This window comes from Ylistrum balloti, unplaced genomic scaffold (assembly GCF_031769215.1).
Source record: "Ylistrum balloti isolate Yb309-2 unplaced genomic scaffold, AGI_CSIRO_Ybal_v1 Utg369614, whole genome shotgun sequence".
NCBI lineage: Eukaryota > Metazoa > Mollusca > Bivalvia > Pectinida > Pectinidae > Ylistrum > Ylistrum balloti.
This window is the reverse complement of record NW_026781888.1, coordinates 2,320,939-2,337,349: the sequence shown is the minus strand read 5'-3', so window position 1 is coordinate 2,337,349 and position 16,411 is coordinate 2,320,939. Positions and strand designations below refer to the sequence as shown.

Genomic DNA, 16,411 nt, shown 5'->3' with positions numbered 1-16,411 from the left:
GTCCGTTCCAAATGTATATACATGTTATTTTATACCATAGCCAAACTATAAAATATTATATGTTGTAAGAGAGGCAACCCCTTTTTTAGGATAGACGATATATGCTATTGAATTTTATCTAATTGTTGTAAAAGATGAGAAAAAGGACATATTTTCAAATTTACACAATGTAAATGCACATATATGCTGTACATCGATCAAAGAAGCATATCATCTAGAAACAATGAGAAATATTCTCAGTCATATTTATAACCTTTGTTACTACGATGTTAGCCATCCATAGGACCTACATTTTGAAACCTACGAGGCGACTGAAGAAAATCGAAAGTAATGAAATGAAACATAAAAATCTAGATAGGGAGATGAACTAGCCCCTTTATTAGGTAAGTTTAGTATGTTACATATACCTGATAATTTAGTTTCATAATTAGCAGTTTTAAAGATATAGATTTAAGAGTATCAGATATTATAGAAATCTTTCAAATAAGCTAAAACTTGAAAGTTTCTTTGGAATGGAAATGGAGTACATTATTCTTGTTGGAAACACTGACAACACTGTCTTAGAAACTAACGAGGTGATCCACATGACATACTACTTATACTATAACGTCACGGTCTATGTTTATGTACAATTCGAGGAGTGCGCAATGTACATGTACATTGCAGTTGATTCGACTGGCTTTCATTCTAGGAATACCTCGATTATTTTGTAAGATCGTCAACAACTTGTAGTAAATTTAAAAACTCACGAAATCATAACAGATTTTCTCCCAGTTACTTTGGATATGGTAAACGCAAACTTAACATTATTGATAATTACGGTATAACTTTAGATCTATTTAGAGTTAGCATTGTTATTATTCTGCTGGTAGCTGCTGTTCTCCTTGTGAAATTACCTATAATTTCTTCTTCGAATGTCCTAATTTTAGTGATAGAGGTTATTGCTCCAGGGTTTGAATATAGACCTGGAAATAAGCCTAAATTGCCTATTATCAGGTATCCCTAAGTTGACAAAACAAAGCAATCTTGATGTTTTTCGAAGTGTGCACAGATTTATAAAGACCAGCGGAAGGTTTGATTTATAAAAAACCGTATAACATGTACTTGCCTATGTGTTCCGTTGTTGTATACTTATTCTCATTTAAGACTGTGACATTGCTTAATTGGATTGACTTAAGTGTACATGGTAGGTGTCGTCAATGAAGCAGAAAACGCTCACGCATTGAACACCTGGCCTCATTCTCCTTATACTTGTTTCGTGAGTTTCCGTGTAAATCTTTCATTTGTTCATATTTTCCCTACTTTTATTGAGGTGTGATTATGATTGTGCTGACACATTGATATTTATTTGTTGTTTTTATACAAATGTATATATGACTTTTTCTGCTATCTTTGATTATTAATTAAATAATGTTATCTGGTATGCAAACTCTTATGTATCTTTATGTTTATATTTTCACAGAGATGTGAAGCATGTACGAGAATCACCCTAAGCTTAAAAATCATGCTGGCTAAAGAAAAAGGTAAGGATGACCACGCGACACGTACGCTGGTAATATCCTGTTTTATCCTCAAGACCGGCCGAAAATAAGACTCTTGGAATAACAATATTTTCCGTATTTGAGATGTGGCTTTTAAAAAATACTGCATCAGTGTGTTTAACCAATTGATTTTGAATTTAGTATCGGTTCCCAATCACATGAATATGTGTTGGGATGACACGTACATGTGCTGGAAAACGAACTGCTACCTCATGGTTAACCGGTTTATTCCTACTTAGCCCACATTTGAAAATATCATAGGTACAGGTAGTTTTCACCACCACTTTACCTGTGGGCTATAATTTGTTTCAATTAATTAACCACACCTAGAAGTAACTCCAACATTGCACCCAAGCATCCAAGCTTGTGTATATGAATTGTCTTTGTTTTCATGAACAGTTTGATGCCTTATTAGTTAATAATAAAATAATTCAAATGTTAGTGAATAGTTATCAAAGTCCTGCAGTGTGAAAATATGAATATTAATCAAAGCTTACTAGATAATTTGATTATTAATCAAAGCTGATTAGAGAAATTGTTCAATCTAAGCCATGCAGATAGAATATATAAGACAGTTGATTTCTAAATCCTTAAACTTTTTCAACATGGCTAATGCTCAGCTACAGGTTGATTTTTTGGATAATAATCGGGTTGGATTTTTTCTTGTTCGTGCGGGGAACAAATATTCTGTGAAATTCATCGTGGCCAGGGGTGGTATTGGAGTTGATCGTCAGTGTGGTTCCAGGATTACGACCATTGATATTGTATTCGAATTCAAAATGAAATATAAGCTGTTTTGACCTGACGAGTCTCAATCACAAAATAGTCAGTTTCTAGCAACACCAAATAGCAAATCATTGTCACTAACTTCGAAAACAGGAGTCAGAAATATCTACATGAAATATTTATTCAGAGCCTTTTGTTTTTTGTTATCCAATTAAACTTTAAATATATAGGTATCCTAATCTGTATTTTTTATCTATGATTTTTATTACTTTGCAGCAGCACGCTCCAAGAACTTGGATAAAAGCCTCGCAGGTAAACATTAAAAAGATACAGCCTTCGGAAGTTAACTAAAAACAATATTTCATCATTTTTATACTCAATTGAATTATAATTCAAGGTCTAAATGCTTGTTTTTACAGTAATGTCATATTTTTCAAATAGAAAAGACGCAGACCATTTCATTTCCAAACATTTTCTTCACAGCAGGAACGTTTATCAAATTTACTAAAAACAATCGTACATTGTATCCAAATGTCTACATCTTGTCTTTTCATCGTTTCATATTTCGGAAAGGACTGACGAAAAAGTTCAGAGGCGTGCTAGGTAAGTTATGGAAATTACACGTTCGTAGCCTCTCTGATAATATTTTTTCATCGTCGAGTTTTGAGATTCTTGTACTAACATTTATGTGTTATAATTATTCTTCAATGCATAAAAAATGATCATGTTCCTTCGCATACAACATAACCTGAGCGAGTACACGCGTTATCTGTCAATTTTCGTTGAATGTACGGTATTTTTAGATGTTTGTGTTCATAAACATAAATATGATTTAAAGATTGATCTGAAAGCGTACAAAACCATAAGAACTGAAAATATGTGTCTTTTGTTTATAAAGTAATTTACATCATGTTCCTTTGTAATTTCGTAATGGATATGAATCAAAACAAATGATTATGTACGCAGTTCAAAGGATGATTTTCCTTTTCTCTACAGAAAAATTGCATCGGAGCTTAAATCCGTCGCCTGTAATCAATCAAGGTAGTTATGTATTATTTAATTATTTTTAACAAACACTTCCAGGTATAAGAATAAGAATTATAAATAGCGTATCACTCATGTTTGAAGATCGGCTACTACATATTCCAGCTTAATCGTAATGGTTTAGATAGACTATTTACAATTTACATTAAAAATATTATGATAAGAAGAAGTAAGTTATCAATGATATTTATGATATTTTATGTAACAGAACTGACGTCGCAATAGAATAGAGCTATCTGTATGTGCCGATTTGATTTAAGATTATGTTACATTAAACCAAATGTGCGTCTGTTAGCTTAGGGATATGGTTTGTTGGATTGTACATTTTCCAAACCGAATATTCAATGGGAGATTCAATTTGAACTATTGGGTATCTATTGCATTGCTGGAAGCTGAAAAATAGAAAATACGAAATATCACATAGAGTAATGAGACATTTGTGCTACAGTTATGAAGAACTGCTCATAACTCAATTACACACTCTCTTGTTAACAACTCTCCTGGTTCCACAAGCGATTTGAAGTTTGGTCACAGTGAATAACTATTGACAAAAATGACAATACATCAATTAAAAAAATACATTAAGTTTCATACAACGCGACATTTTTGCATGGAGTATTGAACACTCAATACCCAGTACCCACACCTGGTACACGTACTCCCTGAAAAGGCATGCTTATATCTTAATAGTAATGTTTGGGGAGAAACAATACATATGTTGCATTTTCGTCGTACCAACAACTGACAGTCAGATTTGTATTGTTTTAACAGGGAATTTACAAATCTAGCGTATCAATCTGACAAAAAAAAATAAATAAATAAAAATAAATAAATAAAACACACTTCAGAAGTCTATACTGTTCTGCAAATCGTAATGCTATTATTAGAGCCCCGCATTAAAGTGTGGGTGCCATATGGTAATCACGATGCCCGTCTCTCCGTTCGTCAAGTTTTTTGTTTCCGTATGATAAGAAAAGTTTTCTGGGCAGACCAGGCTCAAACAGTACTTCCTTATTGAAAATGCATGCATGGGATTGCTTTTTCAGCTTCGAAGGGCACTATTCGTGTTAATAAAAAATCAGTTTCTGTGTGAAAAAAGGAAAATGCCAACGTGGCAACAAAATCATAATTCAAACTTAAATTCCATGAAGCTTAAACAATATCTGAAAAAACGAAAGATCTACACGGGGACTCCTGCAAAAGTACAAGGATAATAAGACCAGGTGTTTCGGAAGAGTAAGCGTCTTCTGCTTTTTAGACGACACCGGCTATTTAAACCGAGGTCAATCCAAGAAAGTACTGACACGTTCTCAAAAGAGAACAAGGTGTAAAAAACGGAATCAACAGGCAAATATGTCCAGCTTCATATCGCACAAAAATATAGAATATTTCTCAATGAGGTCACTATGGTAACCATAAAACTCTCCTATAATTTTCATCAACCTGCACCTTTTGAACCCTTCTGTTACCAGTTTGTCAGTCATTTGACGACCTCTCGAACGAAAATGGTGATATTTGGAACAAGCCCTTGAATATTAAATCAACTGTGGCATGTAAATACCATAGATTGGAGATGCAAATATATTGCTTTCCATTGCTATCCATCCAAATGTTGGTTTCGTTGTAGGAGAAATTAGAGATAAGAGGCTGATGTAGAAGAGTCTGTCGTGATTTCCAGTCCTGATGGATATATACGATGGACGTAGTAAATAATTTCCATGTTATTCAAAGGCATCAATATATCTGAAGGTGAAATTAAATGACAAACGTCAAACAGTACTTCCTTACGGAAAGCGTTTGCTCAGGAATGTTTTACAGTTTTGATGGTCAAAAGTGAAGGTCATTTACTATAAATAGAAACATCAGTTTACCTGCGATAACTCAAATTTGCTCTGGCTAATCAGATGCAAGCCTCATTCAATGCTTCTTGGGTGGGGGTGGGAGTTGGATGGTCTAAGGTAGATTGGTGGGGGATTTCCAGCCACATTGCGGGGTCCTTGCTGATCTAGTTTATTACACAGCACTTATCCATGGAAACATATACGTCATTAAAATTGTATTACAGAAGAACAACGACGTCAACATGATAAAGAACAATGGGCAAAACAAGGTAAGGATATTTATGATATTTTCTTTAAGAAGTTATTATGTAATGCAAGCTGCTATATCGTAAGGTATTGGTTACAATATACTTTATTCTGCTACGCTGTGTTCAACATTTAGTCATAAATGTGTGAAAGTGCAAAACAAAAACAAAGACAAAACAAAAACATTTCAGAAGCTCTGTATCTATCTAGAGAGGTTGATGTACAAGTATAAATTTATTTATTACATGGGATTTTTCATTTATGTTGATATCGGTATCGGATTTTAGTGTATGTATTTATAGCAGAAGTGCTCTAGATAACCACATGGAAAGGTAAAGTAATAAAAATGACAGATAAGTATTTTTTTCAAGGCAACCAATGTCGATGCTGATTGCATCGGACATCATGATTCTAGTCTCGTTTTAAAAATAATAACGGAAAAAAAACATGCTAAACGCAAAGTAGTGGTTAATTAAAATGATGGAATGTGAAAACATGGGCGAGCTTTTTTTATCCATTGTCCTTGTCTGACGTGACAGCCTGAGTTAACTTCTTAGGCTGACTTTATTTTTTGAAAGTCATTTAAAAAGATGCAGAATAGTACGGAATTTGCTTTTTACCATCATTGGAACCATCCTTAAAAATTGTTGGGATGATTTCGAGAAAGCTTCATACGCATGATTTTTTTTTCAGGATGCTCTGTTTTTCAAACTGTATTTTCAATGCTATAGAAATGGCAGTTTCAAATTTGTCAATAATGTTGACCTGTGCAATCCGCTTGTCAGTCGGGCTCTGCTTAAGTTATGACATCCAAATAAAGGTATCTAAGTATAAAGAACATAAGTATATTAAGTACATGAAAGTTCACTACACATTTCAAATGCAATGTCATCAGGACTAAACTAGGGTAAAAGATATGTTACATATAAGTCATTGTCAATTGAAAAATTGAAAGTTCGGTGAACATTTGAGAGTTTGTGATTTCACCCAGTATTGTTGATACATCCGACCATTTGCGTACGGAAATGAATTCCGTTGCATTACATTTTAAAAGCATAATAAAGATACATCATCAGCGTTAACCTCAATAATAAGCTGTCCAAAAATAACTTCACAACTCCAATTATTCAATTCAGTAATATCAACATTACCGAGTTCAAATATAGTTATCCCACGACAACATTAACCAAATATAAAGTTAATGCTTATATTTATAGTTTGTCTTTATTAAAATACAATTTCGATTTAATCCCTTCCAAATTTTACAGACATGAAAATAACGAAATCTTTAGTTTGCTGGCAGTAAATATATTGTTTCAGGCTTTCCGATACCACAGCAACAAAACCAACATTGACATATATTCATAATTCATTTGCTAGGTACAAAATTTACGTTATTATTAAATCATATCAATTATATTGAGTTTTTGTAAAATTCTCCAAAATTTTCAAGATTGACATGATGTCCATATTGCTAACGGACTGTATTTAAGAGCATATTCCCCCATTGTGTGATGCGACAGCATCACGCGGGAGTCCTTCATTTTTAACGTAAATGTCCCGAGAAAGTAACGATAATTATTTATTAGTTACCTTAATTACTGTTACGATATGTTATATTAGTCTTCTATGGAGTTGTGAGTCTCCATCATATGATTTTTTTCAGATAAAGATGTTCTTTCTTACAAAACGGAAATCAAAGAATTTTCTTCCATCACTGATGCATTTGGTTTGAGACTCTATGAGACAATCGATAAGATTATAGTCAGTAAGTTAAACACCAGCTATATATTAATAAATGTTCTTTTCATGGTTGGAGATGGAACCATTTTCAAGATTGTTATTTAGTATGAGGCGTCTCAAAGCATAGATATAGAAAATAATACAATGCACGTCAGTTAGAGGCTTACTAACTTACCAAACATCTCATAGTTGTAGGAGTGGTTCTGCGTTAAGTTTTACGTGTCATCGTGCATGCTTTATCACAATAAACCAGGGCATAGCCCTCTGATAATGAGTGTTTGCTCATTCAGAATTTAAACAAATAAAATAGGAGTCCAACAGAGGAAAACATGGAATCGCTATTATGACACACAAAACATATAGAACGTATATATAAACTTGTTTTGATATAACATCACTCAATACATATAAATAATCTTTTATACGTCATGCAATTTATATTTACAAAAAATAGTTGTGGCATTGATAGCAAAAAATATTCATCATTAACTCTATTTTTGTATACAGGTCCAGTAAACACACGTGGGAAGCAAGGACAAGGAAGTGCTACGCTGATAACCTTACCAAGTGCATATGGTAATTCAATAAAACTGTATTCGTATTTTTGTGTTTTCATGTTTTGAGCAAACCCTCCTCTGATTATAGTTTTAGCAAGTATTCTGTATAAAACATTGGTACCAATACTTAGGAAAGAAAGAAACACAAATATATCTAAAATCCAGCATATGTATATATGTATTAGACATATATAAATAAGAACGACGGTCGTAGCAGAAAAAGTACAAAAAGATGGTATTCCAGAGAGCAAGTATATATAATGTCAGGTTTTCAAATGATAACAAAGTATACAACAACGGAACCAATGAGCAAACGAACGAGCATCAAACATGTCAATCCCTATCATCACGCTTATCATACAGTTTAGTGGAAAATTGTCCATGTTGAATTTGTTGTAGGAAAAGATCGAGATAAGTGGATGTACCTAGAGTATCATTCGTATAACTTATATCTGTCCATTCCAGCGGCTTTCTATTTGTAGCTCATCTGATCATGAGGGCAGTATGAGCGTATCGCGTATTGCTACGACCGTCATTCGACCGTCAAGGTTTTTGTATAAATCGCTGCCTGGCATGAACGACTCAGTGGTTTTTGACCAAATGATGTCTGAAGCGTCCTTTACGAAATGGGAACAATTTTAGTATAAATGGTGAATATCTGTCATCAGATGTCCGTGAGGCAGGGCCAAAAGAGGGAAAGTTGTTCAAAATCCTGCTGCTCCAGTAGAACTGATTCGATTTTGTCGAAATTAAGTTCGAAATATTCTTAGATAAAGGGTGATCAATTTTGTATACACGACGGGTCTCTTCCCACTTGAGGCTCAATAATGAAAAAAGCAAATTCTATGAAATGTTATCTTCCTGAAGGAATAATTTCATTTTGGTCTGAATCATTTCTGGTTTAAGGGGAATTAGTTTTGTATAATTGGTGGACCTAAAACAACAATGGCGGGAGGATTGGGGCTCGATAATGGAAATATCGAGAAGTCTATAACCTTCTGAAAATCGTAATGCTATTATTAGAGCCCCGCATTAAAGTGTGGATGCTATATGGTAATCACGATGCCCGTCTCTCTGTTCGTCAAGTCTTTTGTTTTCGTATAAGAAAAGTTTTCTGGGGCAGATCAGGCTCAAACGCCAAACAGTACTTCCTTATTGAAAATGCATGCATTGTATTGCTTTTTCAGCTTCGAAGGGCACTATACGTGTTTATAAAACATCAGTTTCTGTGTGAAAAAATGAAAAATACCAACGTGGCAACAAAAGATCTACACGGAGACTCCTGCAAAAGTACAAAGATAATAAAACCAGGTGTTTCGGGAGAGTAAGCGTCTTCTGCTTCTTAGACGACACCCGCTATATAAACCGAGGTCAATCCAAGAAAGTAATGACACGTCCTTAAAAGAGAACAAGGTGTAAAAAAACGGAATCAACAGGCAAACAAACGAGCAGCAAATATGTCCAGCTTCATATCGCACAAAAATATAGAATATTTCTCAATGAGGTCACTATGGTAACCATAAAACTCTCCTATAATTTTCATCAACCTGCACCTTTTGAACCCTTCTGTTACCAGTTTGTCAGTCATTTGACGACCTCTCGAACGAAAATGGTGATATTTGGAACAAGCCCTTGAATATTAAATCAACTGTGGCATGTAAATATCATAGATTGGAGATGCAAATATATTGCTTTCCATTGCTATCCATCCAAATGTTGGTTTCGTTGTAGGAGAAATTAGAGATAAGAGGCTGATGTAGAAGAGTCTGTCGTGATTTCCAGTCCTGATGGATATATACGATGGACGTAGTAAATAATTTCCATGTTATTCAAAGGCATCAATATATCTGAAGGTGAAATTAAATGACAAACGTCAAACAGTACTTCCTTACGGAAAGCGTTTGCTCAGGAATGCTTTACAGTTTTGATGGTCAAAAATTTGCTCTGGCTAATCAGATGCAAGCCTCATTCAATGCTTCTTGTGTGGGGGTGGGAGTTGGATGGTCTAAGGTAGGTTGGTGGGAGGATTTCCAGCCACATTGCGGGGTCCTTGCTGATCTAATTTATTACACATCATTTATATAACGGCTGTGAAAAATACATGCAAATGACATATCCATGAATAAACATATACGTCATTAAAATTGTATTACAGAAGCACTACGTCTACAAATTGAAAAACTAGAGGCAAAACAAGGTAAGGATATTTATATTTTCTTTAAGAAGTTATTATGTAATGCAATCTGTTATATCGTAAGGTATTGGTTACAATATACTTTATTCTGCTACACTGTGTCACTTAGTCATAAATGTGTATATGCTGATATTGTTTGGGCTAATTGCACAGAAAGGGAATGCAACATCTTAGAATCAATTCAACTAGAGGCAATTCACATTATTACTGGCCTAAGACGGGGCATCAGTCATGTAATTCTATATAATGAGTCTGGATTAATACCCTTAGCTAAAAGAAGACACTTACATCAAAATATCCATTTTTTTAAGATTTTAAATAACAGATGCCCTCCTCATGTATTTGATTCTATCCAACCTTTTATAAACAATAATACTGCTCCTTATCCACTTCGACACAATATATTGTTTGATGTGCCCCATACAAGAACTTGTCAATATAGCACTAGCTTCTTTCCAAAACTCATGAATAAATGGAATGGCCCATCTTGTCTGTATCCCTCATTAACTTCTATTTATGCGATAAAAAAAACTTTTTTATCACAGCAAGCTACCATTCCTCCTTTCCACTGTAATGATACTTTCAAATATAAAGGACAAAGAAAAGCTAACATAATTTTATGTCAACTAAGAAACTCTGCAAGTAATCTGAATTTTGATTTATTCAATTCCCACCCTAAAGATAACCCTGCCTGTAACTGTGGCCACCCAGTTGAAGATTGTGCCCACTTCTTTTTCCACTGTCCCTTCTTTACTAACCAGAGACAACTCCTCTTTAATTCCATTTCTGACCTTAGTGATTCTATACCTCCTACAATTGATACATTTCTGAAAGGTTCTCCTATACTTAATGCAAACATGAATAAATTTATTCTTGATATAGTTCAGAGATTCATAACTGACACTGGTCGCCTGTTTTAGCAAATGTACATCCCATTCTATACTTCTATCTTTTCTATCTTTCATTTGTATTTGATGTCTCAATTGTGGATCCGCCTGTCCATTTTTGGGACTCAGCTCAGGATTATGTGCAAATGGACTGTTTGAACCTGCAGCCTGTCCCACCATAAATGGACATATTTTGACCAAGTCTTGTAATATCTTGTGATACCTAATTGTACTTTTTAGTTTATGTTACTGCTCTGGAACTCAATAATACAAATGATGGTGATGCCTATTTTGCATTTCTGTTATATAATCATCCATTTGAATCTATCTTCTACATTTTTATTCCTAATATTATTATTATCTGTTTTTTTTTTTAATTTTGATTGATGTCTGTATATTTGTTTATGTACTGTAAGGAGAGGGCTTTCATAGGCTCTGCCTGTTGTCCAATTCCTATTGTCAATACCACCAAGACAATAAAATATTCTGAAATCAAATAAATGTGTGCAAGTGTGTAATCTTGTCGTCCCGGTTTAGCACTGGTCCGCTGAACGTATCCAAGTGGTATCCTTGACTAACCACCTGATACGATTTTTTCTCTGCTGGCTACTTTAGAGTTTACCAAGTCAGTGAATGGATGTTGCTGTGGGGAATGATCTGTAAGGGCCTGTCGACCATGTCATTTCGTAATATCTAATGCAGTTTCATTACTGTTGTAATGCTTTCACTGCAGTTACTCATAGGGCTTCGATGTATGAAGATATGCCCTTTTCCTTTGTGCTTCCTTTCTTGGCCTTTTTTGTGCTACCCGAATTTCTTTTGTTCACCATCTGGATTGCTCTATAAGGGTATATATATCCACACGTCTTCCTTGCGCTATGGATCTGATATCGCTCTTGCTTTCTGTCTTGTTTTTAAATGCCAGATCCGTTAAACAATTCTTATAACTCCTGGCGGATTGGGCGATCAGATGTTAATGTATTGGTCAGGGTGCGTCTTTTTCAAATTGAGCAATACTATGTTTGTGCCGTTCGTTCCAATAGGCTTATACTCATAAAGTGTCTTACAATTTCCAGTTATACATGCGTGCACGCCGGAAACTAGCAAACTCCGATGGTATTGGAAAAACAAACATGAAAAAACCTGGGAAGAGTTTGATCAAGTTAGCAATGATAAGCTCACTAGAAATCATAGCAAAGGCAAACCTCGAGCCCATGTTCTTGTCAATAACATATGGTAGGTGCTCATTTAAAATGAATAGTATGATTCCATAGGATTAGGTCTGTTATATAATTATTACTACTATTATATTTATACATATATTAAGTACTTTATTCAAAACACAAGAAAGCTACTTTACACTTGTTTTGTATTGGAAATATTTAGTATGTGCGATTAAAATAAATCGTTCTTTCCATAGCTATTAACTGCATTACCCACGGAAAACAATATTTGGTATCGTTTTATCGATTCTTATTTTCTTTAACGTATCGATAGTTTATTTCAATAAATAAATACGGCGTGATTAACCGCATCGTTTAAATTGCTGCTGTTTACTTCATCATAATAACAAGTCATCACTTTAACTAAATTCAATAAATATGAAAATCATTTATTATTTTACAGGCACCATGTTACGTTCAGTCAAATGAAAATGCAAAAGATCAATTATCGCAATGTAACGTCAGTTAAACGATCAGGTAAACATTTTTCTGGTTATCATATGTACAGGTAACATTAGTCGTTAGTAGCATAGAGAAACAATGTTGATATCGTGATTGCTTTATGAAATGCAATGATACGACAGCTGACAAAGAAAATGTTTTATTTATATCACGGCGTTGTGAAAATGACTAAATTTATTTTGTTTAGTCGGAACATGTTGTCTATTCATTGATTTTAATAGGGTACCACAAACCCTTTGTACTGTGATGAACATATGAAATTAGTAATTAATGACAGTATATCAATAATTCTGTGACCAGTTTATAATACTCAATTTGCTTTTTAATAGAATTACGAATTGCTTGCAGGTTCAAAGCCGCCATTCTCAGCATCAGGTAACTTTTATTTACACACAAGCATATCGGAGAAACTATCAATATATTATCCGTTGCTTGATATATTGATGATCATGTAAGTTTTCATTGCTAGTAATATGCTTATGCCGAACTATCAAAGCTATACGATAACAGCCTAAAATCCTGAGCGGGTGATATAAGATACTTGCAATGTTATATTCACGAACATACCATTAATACTAAACTCAACATGATATTACACTGTGATTATAAAGTAGTTGCCAAAAGGACTGAATCGAATTCATTCATTTACATTGTTGGAATCGCTCCATATTTTCTTCTTTTTCTTTTTTGATTAAGAAAATAAACGGAATATTGATAATAATAACATAACACAACCTTCCTTTTGCCCCCTCTTGTGGCTATTACTAAATGCTAACATTATAACCTTTGAATATTATATGTAACTGAAGATAACGAAGACTCTTCTGATACTGACAAAGAGAGCCAGGAGCCAGTTAATCGTGTGCTGGATAGAATGGATATGAAGGGAAGGAAACCATCAATGTTAAAAAAACGTAAGCTTATCCTCCTATGTAAAGCTCATTTTCTTTCACAGATTTTCGCGACGACAAAGATATTGAACCACCAAATTTACCTTCAACAGCGGGTAACAATGAATTCTTTCATCATGGTGAAACATGCAATATTCAGAAGTTAAGACCAATACTGTCGTATCCATGAAAAGCATTTTATTTCATAAGCATATTTATGTTAGCAAAACAAACTGAAAGATCTATCTTAATTGATGAAGCTTTATAGTCCTAGGGTCTCATTTGAACACCTTTTAATTTCTTATAAAGTTGCAGGTTTAAATCGATCTAAGTATGCTTGGTGATTTCCCTGTAAACATTATTGTCATTTGGGAGGTGACATTACTTCGTTTCATCTAATTAGAGATGGAATTAGGATTGAGTTGATATGCCAGGGTTTTTTTTATTCTCAATGTAAATTTCAAAATGTGTTTGATTATGACCATAAGGACGTATTTGCAGTGACAGGTTTGGGTTGGTCTTCATCAGACGCCGGCAAAGAGAAAAATAAACCTAAACGTGAAAGGAAGATTATGGCAAGCGAAGGAAAGAGGACAAGGGAACCATTCTGGGGACGGGACAAAAAAGAACGTGATTACAAGAAAGGGAAAGGTTTGCTCAAATTACAGAAATATAAAAAAACATTCACCCCATAATAGTTTATATTACTTACAAATGTTGTCTCATTGGATTGTTTCGGACCCAACATAATATTTCACTGTGGTTAAAAAGTAGTTGCCAAAAGGACTGAATCGAATTCATTTATTTACATTGTTGGAATCGCTCCATATTTTCTTCTTTTTCTTTTTTTTTAAGAGAATAAACGGAATATTGATAATAATAACATAACACAACATTAATTTTGCCCACTCTTGTGGCTATTACTAAATGCTAACATTATAACCTTTGAATATTATATGTAACTGAAGATAACGAAGACTCTTCTGATACTGACAAAGAGAGCCAGGAGCCAGTTAATCGTGTGCTGGATAGAATGGATATGAAGGGAAGGAAACCATCAATGTTAAAAAAACGTAAGCTTATTCTCTTATATAAAGCTCATTTTCTTTCACAGATTTTCGCGAAGACAAAGATATTGAACTACAAAATTTGCCTTCATCAGCGGGTAGCAATGAATTCTTTCATCACGGTAAAACATGCGATAATCAGAATTTAAGACCAATACTGTCGTACCCATTAAAAGCATTTTATTTCATAAGCATATTTATGTTAGCAAATCAAACTGAAAGATCTATCTTAATTGATGAAGCTTTATAGTCCTAGGGTCTCATTTGAACACCTTTTAATTTCTTATAAAGTTGCAGGTTTAAATCGATCTAAGTATGCTTGGTGATTTCCCTGTAAAGATTATTGTCATTTGGGACGTGACATTACTCCGTTTCATCTAATTAGAGCTGTTTGCATATATTTTTGTTTACTTGGGTGTGTTTTATATTCATTTTTCAATCTCGTATTTATGCAGTTGGAAACGTCGCTCTGTATATGAGAAGAAAACAAGGACGACATCGACCGGGTAAGATTGTAATGAAGAGAAGATGTTCAGGTATGAAACTACCATTACATTGGTGAATTTCGATTAAATTTTTGATGTAGGAACTGCAACTGTCAAGACTGACTTTTTGTATCTTTAGTGTATCTTTGTATGTCATTTTATAGAATTAAAAACTTCTTCAACGTGTGAAAATTCAAAAACCTTTTGATTTGCCCCACTAAACATGCTTCTTAAGAAGTAAAAGAACATTTTAGGGTCTTGGTATCCATATTTATCTTGGAGACTGTTTTCCAGGTGTTAAATTTAAAGAAACATATTGGCTTAATATATTGCCCTTATTTGATTAAATAAAACAATTGCATAATTACTGTGACAGACCTAAATACTTGTACATCTATCTGTATCCAAAGGTGCTAGAAAATGGGCAGTTCGTGGCCTGAGAAAGATTGGAGGTTTTGTTGGTAATTCAGGTACAGTACGAGGTTCTCGGGGTGTTTGTAACTTGACCGCAAAAATTCGATGAGTAACAATTCACGAACCTTAAATCCAAATGATTTTCAACATTTTGAGTTTTGCATAATTGTTGGCTCTCCGAATTTGCACTTCGAGGACTGTTTATTATTATCTATTGTGAAAAAATCATATTGTATTCATTCAACGTTTTCTTATTCTGTTGTCATGAAAGTATGAATATCCACTTTACAATAGCCCAGCAATCAATTGTTGGATTATCAATGTAAGTTTCTAAATGTGTTTGATTATGACCATAAGGACGTATTTGCAGTGACAGGTTTGGGTTGGTCTTCATCAGACGCCGGCAAAGAGAAAAATAAACCTAAACGTGAAAGGAAGATGATGGCAAGCGAAGGAAAGAGGACAAGGGAACCATTCTGGGGACGGGACAAAAAAGAACGTGATTACAAGAAAGGGAAAGGTTTGGTCAAATTACGGAAATATAAAAAACAATTCACCCCATAATAGTTTATATCACTTACACATATTTTCTCATTGGATTGTTTGCGGATCCAACATAATATTACACAGTGATTATAAAGTAATTGTCAAAAGGACTGAATCAAATTCGTTCATTAACATTATTTGAATTGGCAGACTGTTTCCAGGTGTTAACTTTAAACAAACATATTGGCCTAATATATTGATTGATTAAAACAAGTGCATAATTACTGTGACAGACCTAAATACTTGTACATCTATCTGTTTAAAAGGTGCCAGAAAATGGGCAGTTCGTGGCCTGAGAAAGATTGGAGGTTTTGTTGGTAATTCAGGTACAGTACGAGGTTATCGGGGTGTTTGTAACTGGACCGCAAAAATTCGATGAATAACAATTTACGAACCTTAAATCCAATTGATTTTCAACATTTTGAGCTTAGCATAATTGTTGGCTCTCCGAATTTGCACTTCGAGGACTGTTTATTATTATCTATTGTGAAAAAATAATATTGTATTCATTCAATGTTTTGTTATTCTGTTGTCATGAAAGTATG

General features: G+C 34.0%; 1 protein-coding gene across 1 annotated transcript in view; it reads left to right on the top strand.

The window, feature by feature from the left end:
* Positions 1 to 16,411, top strand: part of LOC132547983 (uncharacterized) — a 32,986-nt gene that overhangs the window by 3,034 nt on the left and 13,541 nt on the right. Inside the window, 12 exon segments of the mRNA XM_060211802.1 lie at positions 1,463 to 1,523; positions 2,544 to 2,579; positions 11,856 to 12,015; positions 12,406 to 12,479; positions 12,813 to 12,839; positions 13,274 to 13,378; positions 13,856 to 14,005; positions 14,323 to 14,427; positions 14,877 to 14,927; positions 15,317 to 15,367; positions 15,691 to 15,840; positions 16,133 to 16,183. Of these exon segments, the coding sequence (XP_060067785.1) occupies positions 1,463 to 1,523; positions 2,544 to 2,579; positions 11,856 to 12,015; positions 12,406 to 12,479; positions 12,813 to 12,839; positions 13,274 to 13,378; positions 13,856 to 14,005; positions 14,323 to 14,427; positions 14,877 to 14,927; positions 15,317 to 15,367; positions 15,691 to 15,840; positions 16,133 to 16,183 (1,021 nt within the window).